Source organism: Mytilus californianus, unplaced genomic scaffold (genome assembly GCF_021869535.1).
Source record: "Mytilus californianus isolate M0D057914Y unplaced genomic scaffold, xbMytCali1.0.p SCAF_10, whole genome shotgun sequence".
NCBI lineage: Eukaryota > Metazoa > Mollusca > Bivalvia > Mytilida > Mytilidae > Mytilus > Mytilus californianus.
The window spans coordinates 20,810,109-20,826,306 of NW_026262582.1; the positions used below are offsets into that span (position 1 = coordinate 20,810,109).

Below are 16,198 nucleotides of genomic sequence, written 5' to 3' on the forward strand. Positions count from 1 at the left end.
ATATTCCTTAAAGATTTTATACAGAAACAATCCTTTACTTCATTTATAAGATTGCAATATTAGTACCAGAACACGTCTTTAACGCATAGATCTATGAGGTAGAAATATATGATATGTCATCCTGACTCTCAATTTAAAAGAAAAATGTATTGGCAAGCAAAATAGAGAAAACAATTTTTCTGCAATTGTTAAAAAAAAAATCGTTTTTCGTGGTAAAAATGTCATTAAACCAGACAGAAATAAATATACCCTCCTAGAGACTTGTATTTTTCATATACCGAAACAAATGTTTTATTTCATGCTTCATGCATGTACAGTAAGATATTGATTTGACTGGACATCGATTACTAATTGTTATTTCTAGAGTTTTATTTAATATTTAGACGTTGGGCGATGTTATACCTAAACAAATGAAAAACGAATATGTCACTTTAATGTAATCAGAGAAACGATATGCAATTTCACGCACATTTTTGCAAAATATAATAATGTTTGACGGTAGATAAGTCAGACACGGTCGGTCTTTCATTTATACAATCATGACACCCACCCTCGGTGTGTTAAACGACAAGAAAAACCTTAAAGTATGCATTATCTATAACTTAATTTCTGATGTTTCTAAATTTGCTTTAATGTGGTTTGTTGTTTTTTCTCTCGTTTAATCGAGATAATCTTTAATGATTACACAGACAAACATGTGACTCCCATATATTATATTGCGATAGTTGGAAACATGATTTCTGTTTCATGAATACACAGCTTGAACAAAATGTATTTTTATATTACATTGAAATGCATTTATCATACTACCCAATTAACGTGTAAATTTGGTAAAATCAATGAAGAGTAAAATTTAAGACATTGACCCGGAAAGAAAGTGTTATACAGTGTGTGAAGTTATGCTTTGAAAATTTTCGCTCAACATGTACATGTATATACTCGTTCATAACAAAGCCAATATGAACATCGTGATTATTGCAGATTTAACCTATCACTAAATAAGTGGAATTTGGAATAATTTATTAACATGAATTCACTGATTCACTGGATAAAATCACCTTATTTTTTTTTCAATCTAGACATTTATAGCTGACGGTTGTAGGCGTGTGGCTATGTAAAACATATCATTTCAAGTTTTAAAAAGTTTCAATAAAGTGAGAGGACCTTTGTTGTTGTTCTACTTCAATGATTATTACGGAGTTTAATGGTCTTCATAAAAACAGCAGTAAGTATTAGTTATGGAATCTTCTTGTCTAAGAGCTTTAATAAGATATACGATACACCAAAACATAAAATTTGAATTAGAGATCTCAAAATATTTGATATAATTTTAGAAAAATTAAGGGTGCCTGTAATATGTCTAAGTAATATTTTATTTCAATTGAATAAAAGCTCTGGAATTGAAACTGTACATTTAAAGATCACAAAAAAAAAATATAAACATTCACTTTCATTTGCTGATTAGTTTAATCATATATGTTTTTTATCATTACATATAGATCATCAGGGTTTCCGCTACATTTAGCTTTCGCAACTATCGCATTTTGCATAAACAAAATTAAGAATGTGGCGAAAAAAATCATTATTAGCGGAAATTTTTTTCGAAAGAACTAAAACTGTTCGCCGTCGTTGATCTGGTGTACTTTTCTGTTTTTTCAATTTGAAAGCTATCGGGAATAAACAAATTAACGAAAGGTGTAAATTGTATGGTTTAAAATCATTATATGGTCAAATGGCTTCACGTCTCACAAGATAAACTCATCATAGATACCAGGATAAAATATTGTATGCCAGACTCGCGTTTTGTCTACAAAAGGCTCATTTGTGATGCTCCAATAAAAAAAATAAATAAAAAAAACCAAAAGTACAAAGTTGAAGAGGTTTGAGGACCATATATTCCGAAAGGTTTTGCCAAATACAGCTGGGGTAGTCTATTCCTAGGGTAAAAATCTTTAGTTTTTCGAAAAAATGTTGTAAACAGTAATTTATGATTATGACCATATAAATGATAATACATGTCAACACAGAACTTCTGACTACTCAGCCGGTGATGCAATCGGCGGAGGACACCTCCACCAGTGAACGAGTTGCAAATATACATGTAATTGTTTAGAAATTGATACTTTCCGATCGTTAAAGCGTCCCTGTCTTTAACATAGATTTTTGTTTTAACTTTATGTTGAACGATAAAAATAGAAGAAATCTATAAACACCTTCAAAGTAAAAGGAAAAAGCATTTGGTTCCATTCAACTAGATAGGAATATCTGATTAACTGATTGAAGAAAAATCCCGATCTGTTGATATTTTGGAAACACATATAAAAAATGACATTCCGATATACAGATAAAGGATGCAGTAATAAAATTTGGTCGCCTTTGTTATGTAATTTTACGATATCCATAAATGTAAATAAATATAATTACTAATTATTGTAATTTAGTAAATTTTTTTTAATTGTTGATTTTGTCATAGAAATGTTGGATTACTGTACACTGGGACCTAATATTATAAGTTATATGTGAACCTAGATAACGTATTATGCTGTAAATTGAAATCCATTTGGTTTTCAAAAAAGTAAAATAAGTTGGTAAAAATTTGCTTTGGCGAAAGGGGTAGCGAAAAAATATTTACCAAGAGAAAAACCTGATATCATCATATACATGATATATACAAATACGCTAAATCAGAAGACGTCTTTACTTCGATCATAATGACAATTACACTGTCAATTGATCTTTTTACAACTGTTTCACAAAACTCGCCTTTTTTAGGGAGATACTTTCTATTCGTATATATTTTGTTTCGTTTACCTTCTGATTCCCAGATATAGTCCCCATGTTTCAAACCACAGAGACACAGGGTTTGAATTTTACCAGTCAAAATACAGCTGGATAGCAGCTAATTTGAATTCTCAGGAAGAATCAACGTAAAGGCAGGGGAAATACAGAATTTAAGTATAAGTTTAAACAATTAGAAGTTCGAGGCATATACATGTTGAAAATATACCACACAGCCCTGTGTTTTGTTCTTTGCAAACAATTATAGTGCATGTGATCTTTTCATTTCAGGATAATATTTTTAAAGAAACTTCATAATAAAATTGACACAGTTTTTGCCGTAAAATAGTTCAATTGGAAATTGAATTGTCTATATTTACAGAAGTACAATTGACATTGACTGTGGCATCTAATCTTAGAATACATGTAATTAAAAAAAGGGAATGCATATATTAGTATCCCCGATAATATAATATACGCAACCAGTCAAACCCAAATAAAAATTTATTAAAAAAAAACAGGGTTGGCGTCAAAGAGGGACGAAAGATACCAGAGGGACAGTCAAACTCATAGATCGAAAACAAACTGACAACGCCATGGCCAAAACAAAAAAGACAAACAGATAAATAATAGTACAGATGACACAACATAGAAAACCAAAGACTAAGCAACACGAACCCCACCAAAAACTGGGGGTAATCAATCACCTGATCGCGAGGGCCTGATTTCCTGATACGCTCAGACTCTTCACGAATCCTGGATTTTGATTGGTACCCAGTAGAAGAGGCATCCAATCAGCAGTCAGTTCGATTTTGTCGAGATAGGTAAATCCTGAGCTAATTCCGAATGATTGATAGCCGATTTTTCACTCATTGTCTATTCATTCAGGAATTAATGGTGTGCTCGTAGATCAGCGCAATATAACAACGTAATTATTCGGGTTAGGCTTTGACTTGTTCTACTGATTACATCGGCGTTAATGTCCATACGAAATTTAAATATTTTGTTGCTTTTCCTCGATAAAAAAAAGCCGACAAATTTGATATAAGATTAATTGTGTAGATGATTTGCCAACATCAAATGATTTCACAGTTGGTGATGATAACTGTTATCATGTAATCGTGATGAATTCACCTGTATCTGTTTTATTAATTACGATTTCGTATTAGTGCTCTGCATATATTATATATCCCTTCTGCTAGAATTTTGTTTAAAGTATTACATTATAGAATTGCTGTTTTGGAAGAAAATTTTTCAGCATGGAGATGATTTATAATTGGACAGATGAAAATGTTACGTATAACGCGACCAAGGAAGACGTACCGACATATACTGAATTGGTAAGATCCTGATTTACTTTAACTTATTAGTCTATTTATTATCGTATTAAAAAAATAATTTTATTGTTGGGTTTTTTTTGTTATTTGCTTTGACTTTTATTTGGTTGTATATATCGATCGATCGTTTTTATTTTTCGAACAGCTTTCTCACGAAAAATCTGAATATATATCAGTGCTTAATATCAAAATCAATATTGATTAATAAAAATGAAAATAACACTTTATGTAAATGTCAGAAGTGTCGTTTTGGATTAACCTATATCAGTAGGAACGCTCAATGCAAAATATTTGATTATTTGTATAGGTACCGAAACACGTAATAAACTTAATGACAAAAATTGCCTTAAACAAAAGCAAAATCCATCTAAAGTCAAATTTGGCTTTAGGAGTCGGAATCCCTAACATACACACACACTGATAAAAAGGATAAAGCTGTATAAATGAGAGAACAATCCAGCTGTGGTACAAATAACAAATATTCACGACAAGTACGACAGGGATTTATCAAAGATCTGCAAAATGTGCAACATGAATAAAGAAATAAAATGATGATAACTGTTATCCTGTGTATGCCGTATCCCAAGACTCTTTAGTCCTACGCCTCATAGGAGTAAGAATGTAAATCCATAAATTTGATTTTACGCATGATTTGAGCCCTGTTTGCCTTCTTTCAAACATGTTTATTCCTCTTTTTGCTTCACTGTTATTAAGTAAAATGAATATTCATATATATATATATATATATATCAACTTATACAGGTTTTGAAATGGACATCATTACTCATTCTTCTTGGAATTATATGTTCTAACATTGTGGTGATTGTGTTATTATACATTGGAAACAGAAAATCAAGGATGGGATTTTTTGTCGCTAATTTAGCGATAGCAGGTACATATTTTATAATTACTTTGTGCAAACCAATCACCTGTCGATACTATATGCCCTTTTATTGATTTTGATTTTTGGTGTTTTAACGCCACTTTAAAGCACCACTTTTGGGCTATTTCGTGGCGGCCAGTTTTTATTGGTGGAGGAAGCCGGAGTGCCCGGAGAAAACCACCGACCTTTGATAGGGAAACTGACAATCCTAGTCAATTAAGATTGGAGTCGAGTGCACCCGCACGAGCGGGATTCGAACTCACAACCTCAGTGTTGACTGGCTAGTGATTACAGTAGTAACTACTTAGACCACTCGGCCACCGAGGCCCCTCGCCCTTTTATGAAGTTTTGAACAAGCACGGAAACTCAAATTTAGCATTTCCAATTTCTTTGAATATAAATAGTAGCAATATTGAAATGTGTCAAACTATTTTTCGTCGAAGATTTATCAATATTTCAGTATAAATATTCAAAAATTTGTTTTCTTGAGACTGAATTGCCGTTTTAGTCTGAATCAAAATATATTTAGGCGAACTTCATTCAAAATTGTTAAAAGCATTTTAAATTCACAAACTAAAAACTATTTTTGCAGAAGATATTTTTTTTTCAGATTTTGCTGTAGGACTCATGTTTGTGTTACCAGAGACTATGTTTAATCGCTTTAATGTTCCATGGAATCCACATGTGTGTTATATCATTTATGCGTATTTTTCAATTGTGCCATTTTTTGTCTCAACATATGCAATTGTGGTTATATCAATTGACCGCGCATATGTTATTCTTAAGCCATTGGCAGCTGCTTCTAAAGGAAAACTATACCGATATGGACTGGCGCTGTCGTCATGGGCAATTGGCTGCATTCTAGCGATACCTTATGGGGTCAGAGGTAGATTTATTGAAGATAAATCATATTGCAACCATGAGTTTATTAGTTTAGTAAGTGAAATTTTCATTGTCTCAAACTTTATCTGTATAAATTTTCTGTTCACTACACTTTGAATTTTTCATGTTGTTAGAGATACAAAGGATTTTCTAACCAAGGAAAAGATACCGTATCTGTATTTCAAAATTTAGGGGCCCCAATACCCTTTTAAATATGAGCGTCACTGGTGATTCTTTTGCAGACAAAACGTCTGTCTGGCGTGCAAAACTATCAACTTGGTATCTCTTGTGATTTTTGTATACGCCAGCCAGAATAAATGAAAATAACAACATAACTATTTCGTCCGTATGAAATTATATATTCTTAGATCTACCTTCATCAGAAACGCTCAACCCAAACATTTTGAAAACACATACACACGTTGAGAGCTCCATGTGTATGACGAACAAGGACTAAATTTCTTAATTCATCAATGAGAAGTCCATTCAGATGCTACATGCGGAGCAGGATCTGCATTTCCTTCCGGAGCACCTGAGATCACCCCCAGTTTTTGGTGGGGTTTGTGTTGCTTAGTCTTTAGTTTTCTATGTTGTGTCATCTGTACTATTATTTGTCTATTTGTCTTTTTATTTTTGGCCATGGCGTTGTCAGTTTGTTTTCGATCTATGAGTTTGACTGTCCCTCTGGTATCTTTCGTCCCTCTTCTTTAACAAATGTATTAATAGTTATCATCAACTTATCTCCTAAGGTTAATGACCGTACTGTTAAAAACTGTAAACCCTCATTTTTGGAAAAGATAGAACCACATATTATTTTGAATTAACATAAAAACTCAGTACAAGTTTATTGTTTAGGTAAACGTTAGTTACATCGGACATCGTGTATCTTCGAATTTCTATATGATTCCTATGGCCATCGTATTACGAGCAACCCAAATATCGCTCAAGACTGAGAGGTTAAGAACTTTCTGAAAATAGACCAACATATCATCCTCAACAAGAATAGATATAAACCTGTGGCATGAGGTTTTTCAAGGCGCTCTTTCATATTTTTTGTAAAAAAACAATGATGTAAACTGAAAAAAAATTGCTAAAGATATTTTTTATTTCGATCCAGAAAAATTTATGAATTTTGTGTATATTTAAGTATAAACGAGAAAAGTAAATATGTTTTTGTTTTGTTTTATCTTTAGTTTTCTTTGTTTTGTTTTGTGTACTATTGTTTCATGTGTTTGTCTGTTTGTCTTTTTTTTAGCCATGTCGTTGTCAGTTTATTTTCGAATTATGAGTTTGAATGTCCTTTTTGTATCTTTCGCTTCTTTTTCTCATTTTATGTTTAACTTAAATACGCTAAGCTTATGATGTTGCTAAAACAGATTATCTTAATACTGCTCAATGTCAAAATCTTTTAAATGATCGTACACAGGAAGTCCTTAAAAGTTATATTACTTATTCAAGCTTCCATAACTATGTTTGATATTCTTATATTTTTTATTTCCACTATAGGGGTTTGTATATTTAGACTTGTGCACCATAATCATTGTACCAGTTATAGTAATAAGTATTTGTTACATACTTATGATTGTCACAATACGGAGGAGAGAGAGATTTGGAATAATCAGAGGAAAACACAACCAATCAGGTACAAAACAGTAGTTCTATTTTCTTCTTTGAAAATTGTCGCAACATTTAATCATAACATACTTATATCTCGTTGAATGTGGGTTCATTGTTATTCGTTGTATACTTTCTTTATGGATTTTGTGAATATTGACTACCCACGAATAGCAATGCTCCACGAAGTACACATTTTCTATCGGCTAGTCTGAAAACAGTGGCAAAAACAAAATATTAAATCTCCACGAATACTCGTTTTGCCTTAATCTTTGAAAATTGATATTAACAAAAATATATGAATCTATAGTAAATTTCTTTTTAGATTTTTGATTAGCTCGGCACAACAAATATGTGGAGAGACCAACTTGACGTGTTCGCAAATTGGAATTGTTATCTGGTTTAAACATAAATAAAGACATTAAGTAATAAACACGAAAAATGCTAAATCTCGCCTTGAAAATTGACACGGTTTGTGAAAAAAATATCTCTCCGAATTGTACAAAATATTCAGGGATTTTGTTTTATTTTGATCTAATTCAGCAATATTTGCAGTTGAAATTGTTTGGTTGATTTAAGTCGGCATTGCATAAACGTTCTACATATATTGAAGCCCTTTCCAGTTTAATGTTGTATGAAACAACAGATATATACCTTGAATGCATCTTATTTCATGTCTGAATCCTAAACTCTATTTAACGTTTTAAGGCATAAAATGTCAAAATCATTTCTTATAAATTTGGCAAATCGGACAATGACTTAAAATTATTTCGGTTGAAATGTGTTAGAGCTTAGCATCTTTCATAAAAAAAAATTAAAATATATACTTGCAAAAAGATTAACATCCCCGGAACGCACTGGCAGTTAATGTCCTAATCGGACTGCGGAGAAACCAAACTTTGAAATATGCTACTGATATTTTATCTTAATTCGTCGGATTTTAAGATATTTTTTAAGCCTTTTTCATTGTACTATTGTCAATTATATAAGCAACTCTTTAATGAAATTAAAAACGAAAAAGAATGGTCAGCATAATTACAGTGACTATGTCAAGGTTTCGTGTAGTTAGGTAAATGGTTATTCATTCAATGTTTTGAAATAGAAGTAGCATGTCTAAATATGTTCATGCTCTTGCACTTTGAAAGAAATTTCAAATTTATTATTTCAATTTTTAATCATCAATATGTCTATTTGTATTTGCTTAGATGTCGATGTGGATGTTAACACAAGTGTTAATATTGCGGTTATTTCAAAGGCTAAGATTAGAACCATCAAGTTACTGTTTGTAATTGTAGTAGGTAAGAAATATTTGTACTCAATTTGTATTGTAAATACTTATATTGTTTCTACCCCTAGGCATTATACCTCAACTGTATTTAACTACTACTTTTTGAAATGCTTGGTTTTCAGTGCTTTTCAATTTCATTTTTGATTTGGCATTTTAACTTTTAACCTGGTTGCACTAATGAGTCTACTATGTGGTCAAACCCTTGTCTAAAAGAGGCGAAAGATACCAAAGGGACATTGAAACTCAAAAGTCGAAAATAAAAAGACAAGCAGACAAACAACAGTACACAAAACACAACTTAGAAAACTAAAGACTGAGCAACACGAACCCCACCAAAAACCAGGGGTGATCTCATGTGCTCTGGTAGGTAAAAAGATCTTGCTCAAGATGTGGCACCCGTCGTGTTGCTCGTATTAGTACAAACTCGCCGATAAGTCTAAATCGGTAGGTCACGTTTGGGGAAAAGAGGACGGGCGCACAAAATTATAACATCACTTGGAGTTGGCTTAATCTGTCTATCAGATTGATAAGCAAATAACCTTGCATAAACTGTCATTTCAATTCATTGCATTAAAAAGGACCAAATCGGTTTTCTTATATTTCTTCGAGGTTGCCGTTTTAACACATAACTCTAAAAATTGGATGTAAGTAAGAGCTTAATAGTGATTGGGTCTTATATAATCTAGTCTTATATAATTTAGGAAATTGAGTCCACATCCGATCGATTGAATATACCCCATCACAATTTCTTTGAACATCATCTTTTACTGTGAAATGACAAAATGAAAGAAAGACTATAGATCAAGTAGAATCCATAACGCCCTGGCTATACATTGTTTAATTATAAACTTTTTGTTAAGTTAATGTATCCAGTATAACATGTATAAAGGAGGGAAATTCCAAAAATATTAATCAATCCATTGTAACGAATAGTGAATGTATGTTTTTCCGATTACTATAAAGATTGATAAAATGTTCTTTATTTTCCTTGCTAAATCTATCTTTTAGAATTGTATACAAATGATCTAGCTTAACTTCAATTTGTTGCATTTATAAGGACAAGGTCGATGATCTTAAATTTCTTAGTTATTGCTGTTAAAACACATTCATCTGAATGGTGGTATCAAATAAGAAATTAATACTGACTGTTCTAGATAGTGGAGCATCATTTCTGTATCACTGTGAATAATACCCAAATTTTGAATTAGTTTGTGTTAAACAAATGTAATATTACGTTTTATGCATTGTTTTGTTAGTTTTGTATTGTCTTTCCGTCCTTTTTCCTTGATCCCGACTTTTTTTAACTCATTCTTTTCATTGAATTCAGATGGTTATTCTGTTATTTCTGCAAGAAAATTACCTTGACAATGTACAATTTATCTATGAAATTAGGAAAACAGCTGTTTTATCCTACATCAATTCAAAATAGATATAGGAAGATGTGGTATGAGTGCAATGAGACAACTCTCCATCCAAGTAACAATTTATAAAAGTAAACCATTATAGGTCAAGGTACGGCCTTCAACACGGAGCATTGGCTCACACCGAACAGCAAGCTATAAGGGGCCCCAAAAATTACTAATGTAAAACCATTCAAACGGGAAAACCAACGGTCTAATCTATATAAAAACGAGAAACACGTATGAACTACATAAACAGACGACAACTTCTGTACATCAGATTCCTGACTCAGGACAGGTGCAAACATTTGCAGCGGGATTAAACGTTTTAATGGTACCAAACCTTCTCCCTTTTCTGAAACAATAGTATAACATAAAAACATAGAAAGACACTATAAAATATCAATTGGAAGGCTTAACTCAATCAAAAAACGTAAATTAAAACACAATGAACGAATAAATATGATCTGTGATACCTGAATGCAAATACATAGTTAATAAAAATTATAAGGGAATAAATAATTAAGGTCAAAAGTAAATAAACAGGTTCAAACAAAGTTAAAGTATGATACCACTGTGAAATGTTAAACAATATTTAGAAAATAATCACTTTTGAAAAAACCTGCATCATATTATACACAGGTAAATGAAAATAATTTTGTTGTTAAGTATACTTCTTCTTCTGTGTGTATAAAATCTTCTGTTTAGGAATACCAAGAAATTTCTTTAATATCAATAAAACTAAAACACCGTTTATTATTAGTAACATAGTAGGCTATTGACATTAAACAATGTATATAAGGGGTCAGTGAATTCCACATGGAGCTAGAGGTATAGAAGCGTGAGCCCCATATGGAATTTAATGACCCCATACATATCGTATAAGGTCACTATCACATGAATGAATCTTACCGATTACCTTGATATGAAGAATTTAGATGTTGTTGTAAAGTTTCAATTTTTACCCACCATTAAACAGAACTTTATTTACGGTGAAAAAGTCATCGTATCTATGATAAGATTTGTATATAAAGTATGAAAGAAATATAAATATGTATGTTTACAATGAAATGAATACGTGTCAATTTGAGATTTACTTTTTTAAAAAGAACGTAACTCTACTTCGCACCGTGCAAGTAAAACAAAATCCACCCACTGACCCTGTAATATACATACACGGTAATCACGTTTTCACTTTGAATCAATGATATTCCTAGAAGTTATAGAAGGTAAGATAATGTATAATATCATTGGCCTTGCCAATGCAGATTCAAAAGCAATGTATATTGGGAACTATGATCTCTGTATTTTAATGTAGGGAAAAGTATTCATCCCATGTTTAAATCCTATCAATCGATTTAGAAAATACAAATCAAAGTAATAAACAACAATAAAATGAACTCTAAAAGGAGCAAGTCGGGAAGCATCGAAGGGGTAAGTATATCCTGCAAAGAATGCATCATCTGCCATGCAAATCCACACTTAGTCGAAATTTTATAATCATGAATGGTATGCAATCAAAACCTTTACAGATAAGACAACTTTTCAGATAAGTAAAGACAACTAAAGACGCTAGTGAATTAAGCACAGATAGCTTTCAATCGGTATGCTGACATTGAGACTTATGTATTGTCAATTTTTAGTAGGATGTTCTCCTTTCTCTAACATATTTGTGTGTAAGCAACACACTGGTGTTAATGCAGTCCGTATGGTGTGATATATATTCAAACCCCATACGAAATGCAAGTGCGTTTGTTTCTTGTGCGAAATAGTGAAGTTGACAATTAGATATTAAAATCTTCACTTTTGTTATTCATTCAGTGTCACAATGTCAGCATTGAAGAAAAGATCAAGACATCAAGCAAAACATACCTTTTTTTTTGCGTTGTGCGTTTCGATTTAAACCATTTTTCTATGACTTCAAACCTGTCATTGTCTAATATAGCGACACATTTTTTTCTTTCCTGTACAAATAATGTGCCATGTTTTGTTTTTTGTTTTTTTTTTTTTTTATTTCCTTGTTCAAGATAGTGGTTATCCTGTTGGAAGATGCAACTTTATGTTTTAAAGTTGTGTGTTTTAATTTTACGATGAACAATTACTACACAGATATGTGAAGTTTGGCAAAATTGATTAGCACATGCTAGACTTATTCAATCGAAAACATTTTGTTGTACCAATTCAATCTATCTGTAGCGTGTTTTATTAATTCTAGTTTGCCTACGTTTAATTTTTAATGTTATTTGTAGGAGTGGTCGGATCAAGTGGTTGATGAGGTCTGTTGTACTGTCCACTATTTTTGATGATTCTCGTGTTATCTTTTCAATGAATAATTATTGAAAAGGACACGTTACAATTGTACAGTATTTCTGTTATGCTTGAGATTTATTAATTTTTGAACAAGAAATGTACCCGTGATCATATTGGTTATATCAAAAAGAAATAATAATGATATTTTGAGGGATTGTTGATGGCTTAATGTACAGTGATTACTATTGCATGCATGTTCAGAACAATAATAATGCCGTACCAGAGTTGTTAATACATTTTTAAATTAGTAATGTAGAAATATGAAGATATATGTTAATTCTAATTATCTAACTTGTAACAAAATATTTGGGTAATTTTTAAGCTTGATTATTTAACATTGTATTATTTTTGTTTTTATTTTCAGTATATATAATTTGTTGGGCCCCAATAATGATTGATTCGTTATTACTCTCTCATGGGTACGTTGAAAGCGGAACGTGGAGTATAATTCTTTATGTCCTTGCTCCAATAAATAGCCTTGCAAATCCGTTGGTGTTTCTGATTTTTAATCGAAAGATGTTTCGAAGGAAGATAACAGTGAGGGCAAATAATAATTAATGTCAAGTCTACTTGGAAAAAAGATGCAGACATGGTAACAAGTTACAAGAAAATTGTTAAGGAAGAGCATAAGAAGAAACACGATTTGACGAGCCAAAAAAGTAATGAGCTGTATCTTAACCATCTTCATGTTGTTGGCTGTAGTTTGTGTTTATTTTTCTAATGCGGCATATTCGGATTAATAACATTTCTGCTTGTTGAACTTGATGTGAATATTGTCCATGCGATACCAATTTTTGGACAAAGTAAACAATTTGAGCGATATATTGAAAAGTAAGAAAAAATGATTTAATAATATAAGAGTAAGGAGATTTGATGTTGATGAATACGGACAAAAAAAAATGCAGATCCAATAAAAAGTGCTAACAATTACATAACATCCTATGACCATCATCTTAAAGAAACCTTATTCCGTAGAGTTCGCTAAAAAAGGCTAAAGGAGTACAAAACTAGTCATAAGTAAGAGAGAAAAAAGGAGTGCATCATTTTTCCAACAGTGTGCATAAAATAATTACTAAACAAATACATCAAATAAAAGTACCGATTAAGGTAAAAATCAAAGAAATTATTATCAAAATACATTGATCGTCATAGAAAATCCGCTTTTTAAATGTATCAATTAAATTAATATTGTCTACATATACCTTACATTATGCAGTGTCACCAAATTAACGCGTCATACATGTAGTTTACCTATGTTGAAATGTCGTAATTGATTAGGAAGAGACAAATCAGTATCACAAACAAACAAAAAAAAAAATGAATTGCACGGACTCAAAACAAGGATAGACCGGGTGTTCAACATGGAAAACTTTCCCCGATTTGCATTAATCAACCGCCATGCGAATTAAAACTCAGTCAAAATGTCATAAAAATATTAAAAAAAAGTACCGAACTCCAAGTCAAATTCAAAAAGGGGAAGTCCAAACAAACTGACAAAAGCAAACGCTATCAACGGAATAATTGAAAAACAAAACTGCTATATTCCTGACTTGGTAGATGCATTTTCTTAAAGAAAATGTTTCGTTAAACTTGGTTTTATATCTAGCTTAACCTTCAACTTGTATGACAGTTGTTTATAGTTCCGTTATATCAACCCAAACAGACAAAATAGGTTAATGTGACAATAATTGGGATCCAGCAGCCAAAACTGTGAAAGCATACAACACTTCTGAATAAACAATTCAAACAAACATACAAATAAATCTAACAAAGACGCCAACATAAAAGGTGCAGTAGATGTCAAATTTGACAATGACGTTACCACAAAAATGTTTATGATATATACATTTTCTTGTAAAAAAAATAGGGATCACCATGACGTGTGGCGGTGCAACACGCTTAAATTTCTAGCGCCACGCTCATCTTATAGTCCTCCACACTTGCAAATTCAATAGATTTAAGTTCAATTCCGGATATCCCTTATCTAATTATCATGTCAGTGGCAGTTAGGAAATCTAATTAGTGTTTAATGGTGTTAACACTGCCTCAGGGGATGTACATTGACAGCTGATTGCATTATTTACATTGTCTCGCGTGGTTGAACAAGGTATCATCCAATGAACGATCATGACCCAGTTTCGACAAGTTGAAAAGTGAAAATTGTTTGCAAACTATTCTTTAAATACAAATGCTTGACTATACCTTAAATGCCCAAATGGTATGCATATATAAAATTAATTTGATAAAAGCAGTATAATCCAGAAATCGAATGAATTCTCTGACCACATGTTTTCCTTTTGTTTACAACCATGTCACACGTGTACTTTTGGAAAATACTGGGAATCACCTAAATACCAGACAACACTGTCTAGTTATTTATAGACATTTAAGTAAACAGCTGTGCTGAGCTGTGCTATTAAGGAAAATAGTTAAACTGGTTATATATAATTCCTTAATCAGTAATCTCTATTATTTTATCGGAAATCAAAATTTGTCATGAAAGGAAGTTCTTCAAAATAATAAAATTGTATAATGAATACTTTATCACATGAAAAGCAATATGTGGATCTCTCGTTTATTCCTGAAATCTGGGAAGCCATATAAGGGTTTTTAACTTCTTAAATTGTGGTGACCAAAAAATGTATGTGAGACCCCCTTTCCATATTAGCTATATATGACAACAACTTGTAATACAGAAAGTAAACAAATAAGGAACGATTCGACAACGCAACACACCATCTCTGATTTGATGAACTTTCTCCCCCAACCTTGATTTTCATTCTGTGGTTAAACTGTACCAGCAATCAATATTACAAAACAAACGACTTTACTGGTCGTTAATGATTTTAATATTATATTGTGGTTGTCATAAATGAATGATTGCTACAGATTAACTTTATAAGCATTTTGCGTGTTCAAAATGATTTATTCAATGGATTATATTAATTTGAACTAACAAAAATCATGAAGTAAAATTCATCAATTACAATGTACGTTGATTGAAACCTCGTGTATGGATGATGAGATTGAAAATGCACACAGGAACATATGGGAAAAACAAACATTACTTTGCGAAAGTAAAAAAATCCAGAAAAGGACAAATCTTGTATTTGATATGAGATTACATTGACTGTCTTTGTGCCTACATTGTTCGTGTCTAGCCTTTCACAACAGAAAACAAGCTCCAACTCAATCACTGTGAAAGAAATCATATATTGATAGAAAAAATATCTCGCACTTTACATTAGAAATAAAAAAAAAATTATAAGTAATTTTAACACATATTTTAACATTACTGACTAGTACATACAAATATTACTTGCATTCGCCGTGTATGCAATTTACTTTCTTATATGACTTGTGCAGCAACACACTCGTTAAAATAACCAACAAAATTAAACCATTGATAAAAGCACCTTTTTGTGTTTTTGAATGTTTGTAAAAGAAAAGAAAAAAAAACTACGGACAAATAAATTTATAAAGTTTTTTTTTTAATTTATAATGAACAAAATACCACATTGTAATAAGGAGTTGAATGATGTTTTTTAGAATGTATAGCAAATGACAGCAATTGGTCTTCACATTTTGCTAAAATGTTGCATAGATATGATTGCAATTAGCATTAGGTGTCAATCATTTAAAACATTTAACGATTCATTACATTCTATTTTTACATTGGTTGCAATGAAATACCGTGATTTTCCAG

The 16,198-nt window shown here is 31.5% G+C and overlaps 1 protein-coding gene across 2 annotated transcripts; it reads left to right on the forward strand.

Annotated features, from left to right (window-relative positions):
• The first annotated feature begins 817 nt into the window (after positions 1-817).
• LOC127717755 (cardioacceleratory peptide receptor-like) lies at positions 818-13,593 on the forward strand. 2 transcript variants are annotated; one of them, XM_052223552.1, is made up of 7 exons: positions 818-1,225; positions 4,037-4,118; positions 4,878-5,007; positions 5,609-5,934; positions 7,387-7,522; positions 8,700-8,792; positions 12,857-13,593. In XM_052223552.1, exons 2-7 carry the CDS (start codon positions 4,038-4,040, stop codon positions 13,048-13,050), a joined length of 960 nt encoding a protein of 319 aa, XP_052079512.1. In that variant the 5' UTR covers positions 818-1,225; position 4,037; the 3' UTR covers positions 13,051-13,593. The 2 variants fall into 2 exon arrangements, with proteins under 2 accessions (XP_052079512.1, XP_052079513.1); XM_052223553.1 differs by lacking the exon at positions 818-1,225 and having other exon boundaries at positions 3,933-4,118.
• The last annotated feature ends 2,605 nt before the right edge of the window (positions 13,594-16,198 follow it).

What these genes read in the sequence shown, in the direction of transcription:
- LOC127717755 (XM_052223552.1), top strand. Translation starts at nt 4,038, where the DNA reads ATGGAGATGATTTATAATTGGACAGATGAAAATGTTACGTATAACGCG. An exon ending in CGCTAATTTAGCGATAGCAG is followed by an intron (nt 5,008 to 5,608) that starts GTACATATTTTA and finishes TTTTTTTTTCAG; the next exon opens with ATTTTGCTGTAGGACTCATG. An exon ending in AGGAAAACACAACCAATCAG is followed by an intron (nt 7,523 to 8,699) that starts GTACAAAACAGT and finishes GTATTTGCTTAG; the next exon opens with ATGTCGATGTGGATGTTAAC.